Below are 17,402 nucleotides of genomic sequence, written 5' to 3' on the forward strand. Positions count from 1 at the left end.
ATTGAACTGGGTAACGCGAGCGAATATTTCTCGCGAGACCGTGTTCGACATCGATTCCATTCCAGAATGATACTCTCGAGTTTCGAGGGACCATATGAATCCTGTGCGAAGCACGGACCCAACAAAAGGTGCTCGAGAGTCTGAAAAAATCGCCTCATTCATGCGGTACGAGGCGGCGTCCGATAGCGCGTGTGTGCAAAGAACGTAGGCGTGATAACCGAGATTGCGAGTTGAATTTCGTGTGAGCGTGTGTATGTTGAAGGAGGGTGCTTCTGAAGCTTACACGTTGATGTTGCGGACGCCACACAAAGTTGAGCGAGGAAAAGTGTGTTGGGGAGGACGAGAGGCTGGAGAGGCGCTGAATCCCGATATCGACAAGGCGAGAACACCGAGGTGCGAAATCCGATACTCGGACATTCCCTCGTGGTAATGAGGGTGTCCTAAAAGTCACAACGAGAATCGACAACAAAAAGGGAGAATGAAAAATTCCGAAATAACGTGTTTGGTTGATTTGAGCAAACAATATCGAAGCTGATACGAAATTATCGGTGCGCAGGTCCGGCCACCTATTTTCACATTGGAAAAGCTTTGATGAAACAGAGTTTGGTGAACCTTCGACCCTCATCATGTTATATGTGATCGATCTCAACGTGGGATCCTTTCAATTATTTTCAGTGACAGACGTTCGCCGTACGGAGTGACGTACAGTCCGTGTGGTTCGCATCGTAGAACGCGTTGCCTAGTAAAAAAGTTGATTGCTTTATCCGTCAGTTGGACGTAGCTGCACTTTTTGGATCGTGAAAAAAGTATGTTTGACGATAAAAAGCTTGTCTCTCGAATCCTTTGGGAAATCTCTGTTGTCATAGGATCAACGAATTCTCAGCTCGATTTCGCAGTTATAATCTGAAACCTCTTTATACTTGACGCAGCCAGATTTGACTGGCAGATTTGAAGACGCCTCGAATAATCGGGAGCAAGCGAGCAAGAGATCCTCGACGCAAACCTCCTCAGGTTTGTTCCGCGATGTAAATATTGATTTCTCGCTCGGACAGTAGGTCAACGAGATAATTATTAACAGATCTGACGATCGGGCTGGAGTATTTTGGAATACGCGCGCGCGCGTATGTGTACGACGGAACACTTGGCAAACCGAAGAGGAATATAGGGGCGAGATTCTCACGATGATCTCTCGGCAGGGAAAGAGAAAGGGGGAGATCGGAGGGGGATCGAGTAGGAAGCACGGTCCGGTATTACGGCTGGCTGGAGCGAGTAGGTTGCCGCAGTAGTACGAACTGCGTTTAGTCAGGCTTCCCAGGCTGTCCTTCTCTCGGGTGTGGGAGGTATATCGAAGCCTAGAACTAGCTACTAGCTGCTCTCATCGTACGTACTACTGATGTGGCTGGCGAGAGGTCGGTACGGGTTAACCCACAGCCCGGCCGAATATCCGGGAGCTTTCAGGGGGAGATCTGCCGGCTGTAGTGGCCTTCCATCTCTGTCGTTCAGTGTAGATGGTCTCTCGTGGGCACACCGAGCGTCCTACCGGTCCAGGACAGCTTTGCAGGATGCATATACGTCTGTATTATCGAGGCGAATGTGCGTGTTATGTGCAGACGCGCATATGCGGGAGTGTGCGGTGCAAGAGAGAAATAGCCTCGGTATGGACCTCTGACACAGGCTGCTGCTGCTGCTGCTGCTGCTGCTGCTGCCGCCGGCAAGCCTCGTAAGCCGATTATACAAGGCTCTGGTCCGAAAGAGCCGCTGTCTCTGTTGGCATCATCGACCATTCGGGGGAAAACGTTGAATCGTGCTGCAACGAGGCCCAGACCCATCAGCTTGCCGCCTCCACACTCTATATTCTCATCGTGAAAACATCGACGGACAGAGAGAAAGGGAGACGGATAGGCCGGGCGAAAAGCAAGGCGTTCTCTAGCATTGAGATTGCACGAGGATAGAGGAAACTGCTTGCGCGCACACGACGAATTTCATCTGTTGGCTAAAATGGCCGATAGTCCCCTGTCTGAATTTCAGACCGTGCTAACTAAGCAGCCTCATCGCGCGGCCCCACATACGAGCCTCCTGGGAGAGCTGATATCGATAAATTTGTCCGGAGTTTCCCAGCCACCGGAACGATCTGCTTCACCGAGTTTTCTCGCTCGATAACTTCCGGCCGGTGATCATCGCGTCTCCTTTTGCCAACGATGCTGCTCTCTTCTAATGTGACCTGCGGAATGAGATTCGCAAGCGCGGTTGTGTCGAGACGATAAGCAGGGAGGATCGGAAAGAGAGGATTACAAGAGACTCGGATTATGCCGGGCGATCCGAGCGGCAGCAACGAAACAGCTTCCTTCATTTTTAATCCACAAATTTCCCTTGAGAATGAATCCGCCCTGATTACGGACAACGCAGCGATGTTAGCAAAATAATAATCAGATTTCGTGCGCACTTTCTACTTTTTCGTAAACCGCTCGCACGATGCGACAACAACGCGTTTTTTACAATGCCAGTCGAACGTCACACGAACGGACCAAAGTTTCGAACAACCGGCCGGATATGAGAGGAAGAAAAAAGCGCGCGCGTATTATGGCAACGGAAACAACGAGTGTCGAAGGAAATGACGAAAGAGAGATAGAAACGTCGGGAATCGAAATTCTGACACAGCCGCGTATTACACTTCGATGAAAAAGTTGCGAAAAGAGTGAGCAGGACGTGAAAACCGGCACATATGGTTATCGCATCCATTCCGGCAGCAGTTTTTTCGTGTCTAGACACCGCGGGAGAAAAGAAGGAACAACGGGAATGCGGGAAAAATCGTATGCCGCGAATGAATCACGAATAATGGAGTGAAAGCGCGGAACGGTGGTAATGACCGCGTGTCGCTTCGTACAAATAAATTAAAAGGGATCGTCGAGGGGAGGGAAACTATCGATTTGAAGAAAAAACGGAAAATAGTTGCGGTCGCGGTATTTTTCGATGCTGCGTAAACCAGAAAATGGTACGCGGCCTCGCTCCTTGTGGAGACATTAAAGAGCTACGCGCGTCCCTTTAACCGCGCCGACGAAAGTGCGTCTCGTCATGCGTCAACGGAACTTCCAGCTAGAAAAGAACTTTGCCGCGCCCGAGTAGAGCGCACTCTCGCATAGACACGGTGCTGCATCCATAAAACCGCAAAGAGTGGAAAAAAGCTTCTGGACGTGGCTCCGAAGAGACGCGTATTAATCAGAAGCGCGAGTGCGCAGGGAAAAGGGAAGAAAAGGGTGCGGAACGTTCCGCCAAGTCAGAGGATCGTGCTTGTGTTTCTCGCTTTCTCTCACCCCCCACGAAAAAGAGTCTCGTTTGCCTCCGTCCTGTCGCCGCGGGCTTTCATAGACAGGGCAGCAGATACACACACGTGCTCTCGCAGCATTCGTCGTTCGACACGCGAGCAAACTACGCCAGAGATGTTTGTGATTCCAGTGCGTTTCAGGGCTTCTCTTATGTGCGTGAAAACGGCAAAAAGTATTACGATCCGCATCTACATGTCGGTGGATTCATGGCACTCGCGCGTATGTGTGAGATGTCACGTGAGAGGGCTCGTCGCATTCGATGCTCCTGGTCCGTTGCCGAGGACAGCGGGAGAGTGGGCGAGGGCGAGAAGAGTGCGAGCCAGGGAAGCGCGCCGCCGGCGGGAGATATACGACTGGAAGAGCAGCAGCAGCAGCAGCATCAGCTTTGATATACGAGCGAGCGGAGGACGAGCAGAATACACCCGAGGAGAGCCGTGACTACCAATAATCGAACGTTATTGCGTTACCACATTGAGAGCAGGAGAAACAGCAGCGGGCAAAAGAGCACACGGACATCGAGTAGGCGAGGGGCGCTCTGAGGGATCCCGCGGAGCGAGAGCTTCCGATAGAGCGTTGGACGGGAACACAGAAAGAGAGAGAAAGGGCGAGGAAGCAGAAGCTGGATAACGCAATGTCATATATTCTTGCGTGTACGTGCCTGTGCGTTTGTGCAACTATGTTGCTCCCCGAATACATACATCTGTAAACGTCATGCATTGCGAATGCGAGAAGCCGGTAAAGTCGCACGAGCGAGCGAGAAGAATATTCGTGATGCGGTCCGCAATATTGCTTTTCTCCTGTCTCTAGTTTCCCGGCTTTTCCTACGGTTTCTGGTATCTCGACTGTGCATATCGTTATACTAAATGTATGTATGCGTCGGTGAATACGGATAGATGCTCATGGAACTGGAAAAGATCGGGAATCCCGTTACTCGTTTCACGAGAATGTTTTTCCGAAAGGTACACCTTCGCCGTCTCTCTGTGACAGAGAACGCACATCTTTCATACGTAAGCATCAAAAGCAAACACCATCTCGCTACCGAGACTCTCGATAGAAATATATTGTCCAGAGAAACAGGCGAAAAAGCCAAATAAATTGTACTGTTTTTTTTTTTTTTTTTTTTTTTCATTTATTTATGCTCTTCTTTCACTTCGTGCTATTCGCGACTCAATCGTTTTTAGGATTCCAATATTTTGTAGAGGCTTCGAGACGAGTTTAGATGAACAACTTTCAGCCCCAGGATCAATGCCGATTTATTATTTAATTGCTCGCAAACGGTCTGGGGACCGAAGTTTTACTGTGCTTCGAACGACGCTGAAATTTGCAACGTTGGAGTCCGACGAAATGAACGAATAAAAGATTTATCACGAATCATTGGTGTAAAGTGAAAAGCTACGAATTGCAAATTCGCGAGGGAACGAAATTGAAGATTTACTTGAATTATTCGAGCGTTTTTCTAGATCATTTCGTTGGACTCCGACGTTGCAAACTTCGGCGTCATTTACTTAGACATTTTTGAATTCTCAGTCACAACAATACTGAAAGGAAGAAACAACGCGTATCGAGAATCTTTCGAATTCGATGAAATTGTATCGAGTTTCAAAGTGAGCGTTCTCCTTCACGGTACTCGAGGAGAAATTCTCGGTGGACTTTTTCCGACCAGGAGCCGATCAGAGTGCTAAATTTTCTAGTCCTCGCAAAAAATCCAATTGCGCATGAAGATTTTCATCGACCTTTCGACCGGCTGAGAATCCGAAATAAATCGTGTGCTCGAATTATAAACGCGAGCCAACGGTCTGTCAGTGGAGCTGGATGCACGTTCCAACATGCACTCGCTGAAAGGCGCACGAGCAGAGGTGTTGGGTCACTCGAGTATCGCGTTGCTTATTGGGCCAACGCTTTGTGCTTTTGCCACGCGTATGTGTGCCGATCTCTGTGCCCGTTTGCCTCCGTATGAAGTCATTGTGTTTCACACGTATAATTCTCACGCCCTACGGTATTCGGAGCATTCGCTTTGCTCGCGAAACATCAGCGGTATGCCTCGAGACCGCCCCGAGTGTCCGAGAAAAGCTTGAAATGCGAATTTCAGCTGTAAACTGACGGAAATTATTTTCAAATTTGCTTGCGATAAAAATTTATAGACACTGCAACCAAACAAAAGCCAGATACTCGAATTCGATCAGTGAGATTCGAGCAATCAATTATCGAAAAAACGGCCGATTAAATGAAAAACAATGTTCATCCGTGAATATAGCCTCGACGAAGAGCACTCCTCCGCACATCGCTTCTCGTCATACGTGACGAATAGTGATTTTTCCTCCCGCGAACAAGGCAAAAAGTGGGCCCCCGCGATCACTGCTGCGATAACTCTGTGCGCTCGAACCCTCCCCCACCCCCGACTTTCCCCGGAGCGTTACGTATCGTATACACTATAAACTCTGGCGTGTCATTGAAATGTAGAACCGAGAATCCTATACACAATCGAATCTCTCGCAAACATCGTTCCCCGGTACTCAAACGCTCTCGGATTGGCGCTCCGAAGGTTCGCGCGCGGATTCGTCGTTTAATTTGCGGGATTCCGATGCTGCTTGTCCCCGTTCTCGTGTCAGTGCACCAACAGAGCTATAACTACGTTCAAATCCCGTGCAATGAATCTCATCACTTTAATCCAAATTCCGCGAAGCGTAGAGGAGCAGAGGAGAAGTGTTTGGCAATAGCGACACACTGCGCGTCGCGTATAACACACACGGACAGCCGCACAACACGACGCCGCGTGAACAAATGAAAAACAAATAGATCCGAATAAAAAAATTTCATTTACAAAGCGTTTCGAAACTCATTCATGCCAAATCCCAATGACGCTTACAATTTTTCCGTCGAACGGTCTTCGCTCTCATGCTCAAGAGAAATATGACGCTGCTTCCCTGAATTATTCGCGTATTCGAACCATCAATTTCAACATGAAATATTAAATCTCAAAAGTTATCGCGGAAATTGATTCTCCTCTCGATAAATACGGCGTGGGAGGAACAAAATCATTCATCAAACACTTTCTATTTTTAAGGGAAACCCCCGCTCGAAAAGTCGCAAAGTTCATACTCTGCATAGAAATCGAGTTACAGACATTAGACTCAAGTCGGGATGTAAAACTCCCGAAAAAATCACTCTCACTGAAAAAAATAATTAACTTCACTCGCGAGATGTTAATTTTGGCCACGAAAGGTTGAGACGCGGCGGTCTTCCTTTCGCCTTTTTCCGACTATCGACTTTTTGCTGCTCTCCACGAAGTTTGCGCGAAGTGCTGCCGCACGCGAGCTTCAACGTGCAGCTTCGGAGCTGCGATTTTCAGGACAGCCTGTATACATACCGTTGTAATTTACGATAGAACGTGAGAGGAGAAACGACGCAGCGCGTCAAGCCGCCGTGCGACATCCCATCCGTGATGGATTAGGCGCGGAATCACCGACGTATGATGGATACATACACGCAACGTTAACATCAACATAAAGCGTGGAATTGACGGCGCTGAGCAACCGCCGAAATCAGCGTAAATAAAGGACCCTCGTGCTGGAAGGAAGCAGAGGAAGAGGGGGATGCGTGTGTATTTTTATTCGTGAAGATCGTCGTCATGAAAGCAGGATACGCAATGTTCATTTGGCATGAAACTTTTTACGTCGTGCACTCAACACTTTTTCTGATCTTTGCTTTCATCTTTCTGCCTCTCCCTTGTTTCCCTTTCTCTCCGGTGCAGTGTCTCTCGTTTATATATTTGCTTTGAACTTTGCTAGAAAAACACACTGTCTTTGCGGTGAAAAAGCAAAAAGCGCGAAGCCACAACTGCGCGGAGACCTCGAATTGGTACATTTACAAATATCCCAATGTCTATTGGCGAATAGGACGAAAGTCGTGGATGTCTGTATCGCGGTAATGCGCGATTTTTCTCACATTTTTAACCCTCCGCCCACGGGGGAGAGTAATTTTCATATTCGTCAAAAAAAGTAAGTTTTTAAGAAGCAACGGAGAGTTCAGTCAAAAACCCCGGGGGATCGAGTCTTTCTTCTCGGTTTTCTGCTCCGGGGAGTCTCCCTCCGCGTTCTACGAGTGACAGCACTTCAAAGGACACTTCCCAACCATTTCGAATATGCAGCAGAATTTTCCTCGAAATATATATCTTTCCCGAATTTTCCTAAGCAAGTTTCCTTCATTTCAGAATGCACTCTACTATAGGATAAATATTCGAGAAGCTTCGAGAACGTTTTCGTTTCTCGTGCAGTGCAGCAGCGACGAAGAATAATTTACAGACCATTTTATTTCAACGAAGAATTAATTATTGAGAATTCGAACGAAATCCGACGTCCTGTGTTCCCGTGTTCGAAAAGTATCGATCCGCACATTTACAGAGACGCGATGGCCGCAACGTCTCTGTTAATTTCGACCCATTAACCCGGTATTTTTAGTCTCCAGAGTTCGCGTCGCAATGAGCCATGAATCTTTGATGTCCCGCAGACACCATCGCAGCTTCGCAAAGATTTGAATCAATACGAATTTTCGAGGAGCAGCCGGAGTGCGAGGCACGAATGAGGAGTCGCTCCGCGTACGTCAAACGCTGGCACAGACTTCGCGAGCCTCCAAGAGGCTTTGTCTTCGAAGCTCGGATAAAAATCGAGATCGCGTAAGGCGTACAAACGGGGAAAAACATAAAGGAGATAAAGAGAAATCGGTATCGGTATCGGTTTATAGTTTGGTGGCTCTGTACGAGCGGACGTGCCGCAGTTTGATGCACGGGAATGGCACATACGAGCAGGATGAAGAGCGGGAGACGAGTGAAGGACGGAGAGCAAGGTACGAGGGTAACGCGCAAAGGAGGAAAGAGAGCGGAGACAGCAGGCCGATGGAGGTGAGGAAGAAAGAGACGCAGTGATGGGATAACGGAGAGCGAGAGGGAGAGAAGAGTGCTGGTTAGTGGTATCACGATACTCCATCGGCCAGAAATCGATACAGGGATGGCCAGGACAGAGGGACATGGACGTTTCGTGAACAGGAATAGAGTGCAGGGGAGAAGAGGAGGGACTCGGGGATGAGGGATACAGGAGGACAAGGGAGAAACCGTGGCAAGGAGGAAGAGGGCGAATGGAACGCGTCCTCTCCGCATCTGTATTTTTCACGAAAGCATTACGAACGCGCCCGCACAACTACGATCAGAGATTCTCAACTCAATTCGATTCTTACTATTTCACGTACGGAAACATACGAGGATCTTTCTTCTACTATTTCGCCGCATCGATTAACTCGTACCAACCCGTGTAGTGTCCTCGGCGAAGACGTCGAGATGCTATTTTCAGGCTGTGCTATGAATATTTTGTGGGCCCGTAAATTCTCGGGGCTTCGGAAGCTGCTCCGGGTTTCATAAACTTCGATTTTTGTAGTCTTATCTGACGACGCTCGTAGCATTTTTGGTTTCGCGAATCAATGCGACTGCTTCATCGATTTTGTGCACTTGCTCATTCTCATACTGGAATTTTTGGCAAAAAATCATGACCCCTTGATCCCTTGATGAGCGATTGGAAGTTCGTGAATCCACGCAGAGAAATTGGGAAGTCGAACTTTGGCTGACTCGTGAGATGAGACAAATGTCCCATCGTTTCGGTAGTTTGTATGGTTTTTTATTTTTCGTCAGATCTTCAATAATCGATCGATGTACAAACGAATCTCGCGATCTATGAGAATAAAAGTGGTATAAAAGTGAGGAGTAGACGCGAACAAACCATTCGGCCTTCGTGTTTCAGGGCGTAGTATCGGCAGAGAGGAATACTCGTGATCGATTACTCGTCATCCAACATGTGCAGGCTGATGTTCCGAATTCAACGGCGCTCTACCCACTCGCTGTTACACCCAAGAGCACCAAACAGGGCACCGGTACACGAAATTCTGTCTGCTAATCCCCTTCAAACGTGAACATCGATTTCCAATTTAACATTCACTTTCTTAATCCCTCAATATTATAATGAACATTTACGCGGCAGAACGTCCGACGTATTTTTCTAGATTCACCAACCGGAACATCGATTACTCCGGAACGATGCCCGCGCTTTATTAATCGAGCGTGGAATCAGCCGGATAGAAATCCAAACCGCAACCGGATTTTTCGCTCTAGCGAAAAGCAGCTTCGTCGGACGAACTGAAGAGCGGACGTGCGAGGCTTTGGCTCTCTTTTCCTCTTTTTTTGATATACGCGCAAACTTGAAAAAGGTATGCTCACTTCTTCCGTACATTTCGTACGTATGCACTTCATATCCGATGGAAACATCAAAAATATATAGAGAAAATCGAATTTTCCAGGGATGTGTGACGAGCAGAAATGTTCACGTATCTCCGGTAAATTTTATTTTCGCGCATCAAACCGGTCGCTCATCCGGAAACGTCAAAATCGATGAACCCGCTTTTTTTAGTGGCCGCAAAGTTTTGGGGAATCTTCACATTGCTCAATCATCATTCGAACCTCATAATTGAATATTTTATTATTTTTCATTATCAGATTTGAAATTTTCAGCTTGTGGCACATCGCACAGCGAATTTAGGCCAGCCGCAGCTACGAGCGCGCGAAGGTTTGCGATAAAATAGAATTTTTTTTCGGGAATTCGACGAACAAAGAAATAGTCGATGTGGAATAAGATCACGAGAGATGGAAGCACGTGATCGAAAATCGCGCTCTGTTTTCTACATGTAGGTCGTTTTATCTCCACCGTCTCGCGATGGATAAGCAATATGTATAGACAAACATATATATTCATATAGCTATAAAGACAAGCATGAAGGACTTGCACAGCAGGACCACGATTCCCTCGCACCTTGATCGCTGCCAATTCTCTATTGTCGTTGGCAACACTCCATTTCACCACGATTGCGAGAGTTCCTTCTCGTTCCTTTAACACTCGATGCTGTATATGCTCTTCAGTATATATTTACGTCGCACGTAATCTATGTACGAACACATAACCCGAATAAGAAATTTTGTAGTCTCATTCCCCATAACTCGTTTCACGGCTTTGGATTTTCGATGAATTTTACTGGGCAGAAAAATTACGATTTGGAGCACGATTTTATGATCGAGAAAGTGATTTCCACGTGGATGGATGGTTCGAAGCAAGTTTGTGGAAAAATCGAGGAAGAAGTTTGAAAAATTTTGCTTTTCAAAAGCGGGCTCGAAGCTCGAATTCTCATGGGAGACGCATTTGGCTGGAACACTCGGGTCGGGAAGGACCGGAAGTTCAACGACTGTATACACAAGGACCTGGTTTGAGCGAACTCGAGGTCGTTCACACACTCGCCATTCTTGCTCCATAAAAACGCTCCAGAAACGGAAATTTGACAAATTCTGCGTTTTTTTATTCCTACGAAGATGACGAACGTACTCGAGCGCTACGCTACGCGAAGCCAGGTGCTTCGGGAAGAAAATTTCAAACGATGTCTTCGCGCTTATAAGCAAAGCCTGCCTTCCCTCGCCGGAGCCAATTCTCTTACTTCTCTTGGCAACTTTCCATCTCGTGACCCAAGGACAATAGAGTAGAATCTCGCAACATGTACGCTCCTTTTTCGCAAAATTTCTCTCCCCCCCCCCCCCCCCCTTCTTTCTGTGATTTTGACTTTGATTGGTGTCATCGATCAAAATTTCATTAAAAATTCGAATTTCTCTTCGAACGTGAGAAACGAATTACCGGATTCAGGTGCGCGAGCAAAATTTCAATGCAAACTGTGTTCGCCCGTTGAATAAAACGAAAGAAAACAACGATGGACAGAATGAAAATAACTCACCGGTCAGTAGGAGCAGCAGCGAGGTCAGATCCATTCCCGATGTCCCGAGTATATGGAGTCGCCGTCCACCCTCTGAGTATCAGCTCCGCACACGTTTCTTCACTCTCACTCACTCAACCTTGATAATGCTCTCGGTGATTCAACGCATTCTCGTAACTGTCCTGGAACAACGAGTAGAAGAAAATTCCACGTTAAGACACCAAGAGAAAAAGCAGCTCTCGTCCAGACAATACGGGGATGAAAAAGAGAGAGAGCGGAACAAAGAGGATTCTCCGATAATGTGGACCTTATTTCCGGCTTCCGAATCCGTCTATTCGTGTACAACGTCTGTTACAAGATACGAGGGTCTCGTCCCACGAGACTTGTTACGAGTTATGGGTCTCTGAGGCACCATGCTCGATCGTTCAATATACCCTGCACATGTGAATTCGGTGTGTGTTGGAACGTGAACGAATACAAGTGTGAGGCGTATGCTGCATGGCAAAATGAAGAAACGCAGAGATCCGCTACTGAAAAACATGGCAAGGCTTCTATTTTATACATTCAATTATAGAGAAGCTTGAATTTTAAGAGCAAACGTGGCTCGGTTCGGGAGTGTTGGAACGTATTTCCTCAGAGTTCTCTCAATAATTTTCTGGAAAGTGCGAAGGTGAATAACGATTTTCACTCCAATTTGTTAAAAAATGAACAATCGTATGAATACGCGATCTGAAAAACCAAATATTGAGGGAACGTGAGTTATAATTTTTGAAATTCTCGTTGTAAAAGCAACTTCGATGTAGCGGACTCTGGTTAAGGGCGGAGTAACGTCTATTCAGTGGAAAAGGGCCCAATTTTAAGAACTTTTTTAAACGCTACATGTATAATAATGAATCAATTTTTTCAATAATTGACTCGATGGTAGCAAATCTTCGGAGGCACTTCAGAAAAAAATTGTCCAACGGTTAACAGCGTAAATCGAAATCTACTGGAGCGATTCTTTTGTAATTCGGCATGCGGGACTTCCTCACACAATTGACCAAGTATCTACGGAAGGATTTTTTTTCTCGATTTTTTGCATTTTTTGTGACACTTTGAAGTGAAAACACTGATTTTCGCCTAAAAAAATAGTTTATTTGTTATTGTAAAATTAGTAATTATGAAAAATTGGAAAAAAGCTCTCGTAGATACCCGGTCCATTGTGTAAGGAAGCACAATGCCAAATTTCAAGATGATTGGTCGAGTAGATTCCGATTTGCACTGCGTTCACGGGTGGACAACTTTTTTATCTTGTTCATATGTTGCACTATGTTGTGACAATCAATAAAATACATTTGTATTACCTGTAGCGTCTAAAAAAGTTGTTAAAATTTTCTTCACCGAATTGCCGTTACCTTGGCCTTAATAAATCAAAAGAATTTGAAAGTTTATGTGTAAGAATCTCGATAGTTTACGAAGAAGGAAGAAAACTTTGAAGTCTTTCTGTTTTCACTTTGTGTTTGACGAAGCCTCATTACCGTTGCATTTTAGATCTCCGCAGGTGTATATGACAACTGCTTTAGCATCTTTTTTCTCGTTCTATCTCACGAGAAGAGAGTTTCAACGAGGTGAGAGCTTCTCGAGTTGAAGATGAGCCGAGTGCGGACGGAGCCTCGTGTTTGTGTGTGTCTCCGAGTCCCGTCCAGCCGTGCGGACGTTCACCCTCTTCTTCAGCTTAACTACTTAATTCACGAGCTTTTTCCTCCAGTCTCGCTCTCGTCTATGACGACTCTACGATCTGCCTTGTTCGACGCGACACACTTGATCGTTCATCAACTTCCTCCAGAGATTATTTTCGCATCGCCAGCAAAAATTCTGTTCATAACTCAATGGAAAGTTTAATAAAATCCTTTTCGTAATTAACGTGAAAATGAAAACTAACTTTCATCAATGAAAAGCGACGAAATTCGATAAAATTTTTCTTCGCCTATGTATTTTTACGATCTGGAATGTTGAAGGATTCCGCGAGTAATTTCGTCATCGAATCCATCATCACTCTTTGCTAAAACGAATTCGAGCTCGTCGTCGACGAGAATGCCCGCAGCTCCCATCGCTCCGTTGCGACCGAAAATCGAATACATTTTTCAAACGACTATATCGACCAAAGTGTTTTTTGATTTTTCTACCCTGCTGCTGCGTGACGTAACAGGAGCTGAGAGTGCGGGCGGGGGATCGGGGTGTAGATGAAAAATTTATGGGTCTCGGCTTACGTGAAAGAGTTAGTAGGAGAAAGAGGGTCATCCTGGTCGAGGGTAGATAGTTGGATCCGCGGCACTATCTGCCTCGAACCGGAGCCTGTTGGACGACGGGGGAAGAGGGAGGTGAGTGCACCAGGGCAAAGAGTTAGCTCCGGTTTAGTACGCGGGGGGATGGTGGAGTCGGTGTTGGTGGTTGGTGGTGGCGCTGCAAAAAGGGGTAGCTGCTGGGATATCAGAGTCAGAGTCCGTGGCCACAGCGCACGATGTATACACACTTGTATTTCACAGCGGTACAACTGCAATCCGGAAGGCACACGATGGCAGCCATTTTTCACGCTGCGGACATCCGTTTCCGGTGGAGGATCACCGCAAAATATACAAACGAAAATGGTGATCCTGGCGAAACTAGGAACATCGTCACCGCCTCCGAGCGACGAAGCTTCGCGAATACGTGAAAATGAAAAAAATTAAAAAACAATCTCAGAATAAATGTATCCAGGAATCCGTCGGATCTTCCAAACGTACGACAGACACGTTCGCGAAACAGTAGGCGCGACCGAGTCCCAAGAGTTTCATCCCGTCGCGAGAGGCGCCGTTTTCTTCCCGTTCCTGGACTCGCGCGCGCGCTAACTTCCTTCGCACCCCCCTTTCTTTCACAGATTTACTTGTGTATTTTCATGCATATATTTGGAGCTTTTTGACGCGAAACTCGACACTGATTTACGAGAACATTAGTGAACTGGGATAAAATGTGGCCACGTACGAATGTCCTCCAACATTCTGTGGAATCATTCGAGTTGCTCTATCGCTCCGGGCTCATCGAATTCGATTTTAACAACGCTGCTTTATTTTTCTTTATTCCCGTTTTATTGATTCTCTCGTTGATTAATTCCCAAAGAATCGTTACTCGATTATTGTTCCGGAGAGTGGAAAACGCTTCTCCATCGAAAGGACTCGTAGCGTAACTTTAACCAGAGAGTAAGATTCTTGGCAGTTTACGAAGGCTCCGGGTTTTTGTCGCGGAAAAGGGAGCGAGAAAAATGAAGACTCGCGAGGATTCCGGGACGAGATATTCCGAGAGCAGAACGTGCTTTCGCGAACATTTTATTTTCGCTGCTTCCCGAGTGTGTACTTCGCTATCGAATATAGTTTAATATTGCGGTCATCAATCTCTGGTTCGAAGGTGACTGGTACAAATATTTGTGCTACGAATCACGAGTCCGCGTCGATGGAGCTACGAAGCTATTTGTATCGGTATGATTGATTGATTTCCCTCATTTTGGCAGCTCGAAATGAAATTTCATGGCGACGAGCGCGCTATTCAACGAGAGAATTTGCTTATTTGATGCATCTTCGTATTCGCGATCGACGTCTTCATCGATCTTTGTAACTTGTCGGAGTCCGTGCGTACAAAGGCGTCGAAATAAAATGAACCGCCGACGCAGATATCGACGACGCTCAACGTGACGGATTAATTTTCAAGAGCTCTCCACGAATCACCGATCAAAGGAAACCGAGTCCTTTTTTCCTGGAGTTGTAGAATAATTAGCCCCGAACTTGAATCGCTGTGTCTTTGATCACGAGTATGCGCCGATATATTGTTCATTTGGACTGCTGTGTATAAATAAATATTGATCAACGATTTGGTCGGTTCGACTGATGTATACACCAGTCTCCATATTTATGGTTCGCCTCATTGGTAAGAGCCATCGATAAGCAGTTTTTACGAGCTGGGAGTCGGAGCAAGCTGAGGAAAAGAGAAAAAATAATGCTTTACGAGTACGAACTGCGGCGCAAGAGGACTGCAAAAGGTTCAGAAGATATCTCTCGAACTGAGTTTATCGAGAAGTTTGAGAGAGATAGATATGCGCGGCTCCAAGCTTCCTCTGGTCTTTTTAAATCCTCTCCCTCTCTCGCTGGGATCCCCTCCTCTCCATAACATCCACTTCCTCTTCCTTTTCATCGAAGAGAATCTGGAGAACACCCCATTAGTCCTACCGCAGAGATTCTTGAAACGACGACGACGACGACGACGACGACGATCTCGTATTTCGTTTATAGCACGAAGAAAAGGCAGAAAGGAGAGAGGGAGAAGAAACGTTACGCCCCTTCGCTCTTATCACGTTCTCGGACGGCAAAAGGTCGCGATTTACCCCGGAGGATGTTCGAACGAGTGCCTGGCCGCGGTTTAACCTCCCCCTGCGCCTCTCTATTTTACTCCCTCGCCGACTGGTCTGCACGGTCAAAAGGGATGAAAAGTGTGGCCCGGAAACGAGGGAAAAATCCCCAACAAACGTTCCTCGAAGCACGCTCCTATACGCTCGACTTTCGAGCTGTTATCTTCTTTTGAAATCGTCGTGAAAAATGCCCCGGGCTATAACGCTTTATTAAACCTCGAGCTTTACCGCGAGTGCCCGTTCGCCGGATCGATTTAATTGATTTATTGATTTTCATTAAGAATAAGAGGAGCTCGAGGCTCTTTATTATGCGCAACGCTTTGTAGAACAAACTGTGCGAGCACGTAATTTCATAAATTTCAGCCCATTAAATATTTATCGTTTAAACACAATTTTTACAATAATTCATAAAAACTCGACCATAAACGTCCCGCAATGAGTGAATTAATATGAAAATAATCGGAGGAAAAATTTTCAGGAAAAATATCAAAGCGTGAAAAACATGGTTTTTGTGACTCGAAAAAGGGACTCGAAGGGTCTCGGCACATCGTCCCTGTCTCGCGCTTCATTACAACGAGAAACTTTGGAGGTGCGATCGAGTTGACAGAACTAAGAATCTTGTTAAAGTGATCGAAGTTTTTACTCCGCAAGACGATAGTTTTTCATTGTACGCGTTGACGTGTATGTAGCTCATGAAAAAGGTGGACGGAGAAATAAACGAGGAACTCGGCAAGGTGTCGGAGCAGCGAAAAAAGGCGAGTAAAGAAAGTTGATCCGTCCGCGGAGCGTTTAATCTCGAGGCTTCGAGAGAACGCAGCTTTGCTCTTCCGTTCTGGATGGATCAGAAGTAAACGTTCGAGCGTCACCGTCGCAGCAACATCAGTAGTAAAAAAAAAAAATAAGAAAAACGCGTAAAAAGAAACGTTGCAGGGTGACAGAAGCCGACCACTTCACGCTGCTTCTCTCGCTTTTTGCTCTCCACACAACCAAACGAGGATAGAATACTCGTAGAGATTTTCCACAATTTTTCTCGTTAGCGAAGTAAAAAGAGGGCTGGCGAACGGTCCAGCATCGCTGGAGAAAGACTGACGGTAGAAATAAACGAGGACGAGGATCGCGACGACACGGTTGAATGAAAAATCCCCGACGAATCTTAGTACAATTTGTTTTAAGACAATTATAAGAGTAATTGGATTTTACCGACGCGAAACGACATTTTCGTTATTCCATCCATTTCAATGGAACGAATAAAAAATTTTATTAAATATTTATCATTTCATCTCCGAATAATGTGAAATACAGAGCAGATATTTGCCACGGATTTCTTATTTCCTTGTCACATGTGTGCACAGTCGCTATTCATGCGGTATGGAAAATGAAGAATCTTGCGCCACTCTGCTCTCCACATTCTTTTCGCCCAAAAAGTCGTGATAAATCTCGAGACGCCGGTAAGAGCTCTCCCGCTCTCCAGCTCTCAATCCAGCCCCCTCGGCGCAGTGAACAGACCGACCTTTCCCTCGGACGCTCAGGCCGATTCCGAGGCTTCTTTTTTATCGAATAAAAGTGCACACACTTTTCTATCCCTTTTCAATCCCGGTTAAACCACTTTCCGGTTGACGCGCGCTTTCGGATGGTCTTTTTGTCGCGGCTTAGAATTTGAGAGCACAGAGTTCCTCGGGTAAATGGACTTTGCGCTATTTACGCTCGTCCCAACGAAAATGTGTACTCCGAGTGCTGGTGCGAGTGAAATTCAGGCTGCATCTTCTCCTCGCAAACGCCTCGATCGAACATTTACAAAAATCTTGCAACGAAACGAAACTCGCGCTCATTTTTTTCAAGTTAAATTTGAATAAGCAGAGATTTCTTCGAGTTGA

The 17,402-nt window shown here is 46.2% G+C and overlaps 1 protein-coding gene across 4 annotated transcripts in view; it reads right to left on the bottom strand.

Annotated features, from left to right (window-relative positions):
• Nucleotides 1-17,402, bottom strand: part of Dscam3 (Down syndrome cell adhesion molecule 3) — a 137,712-nt gene that overhangs the window by 60,392 nt on the left and 59,918 nt on the right. For all 4 annotated transcript variants that reach the window (XM_043418755.1, XM_043418753.1, XM_043418754.1 and 1 more), the window contains exon 2: nt 11,136-11,296. In XM_043418755.1, coding sequence (XP_043274690.1) covers nt 11,136-11,169 — 34 coding nt within the window. In that variant the 5' untranslated portion in view covers nt 11,170-11,296. The remainder of the gene's footprint in view (nt 1-11,135; nt 11,297-17,402) is intronic.

Source organism: Venturia canescens, chromosome 5, assembly GCF_019457755.1.
Source record: "Venturia canescens isolate UGA chromosome 5, ASM1945775v1, whole genome shotgun sequence".
NCBI lineage: Eukaryota > Metazoa > Arthropoda > Insecta > Hymenoptera > Ichneumonidae > Venturia > Venturia canescens.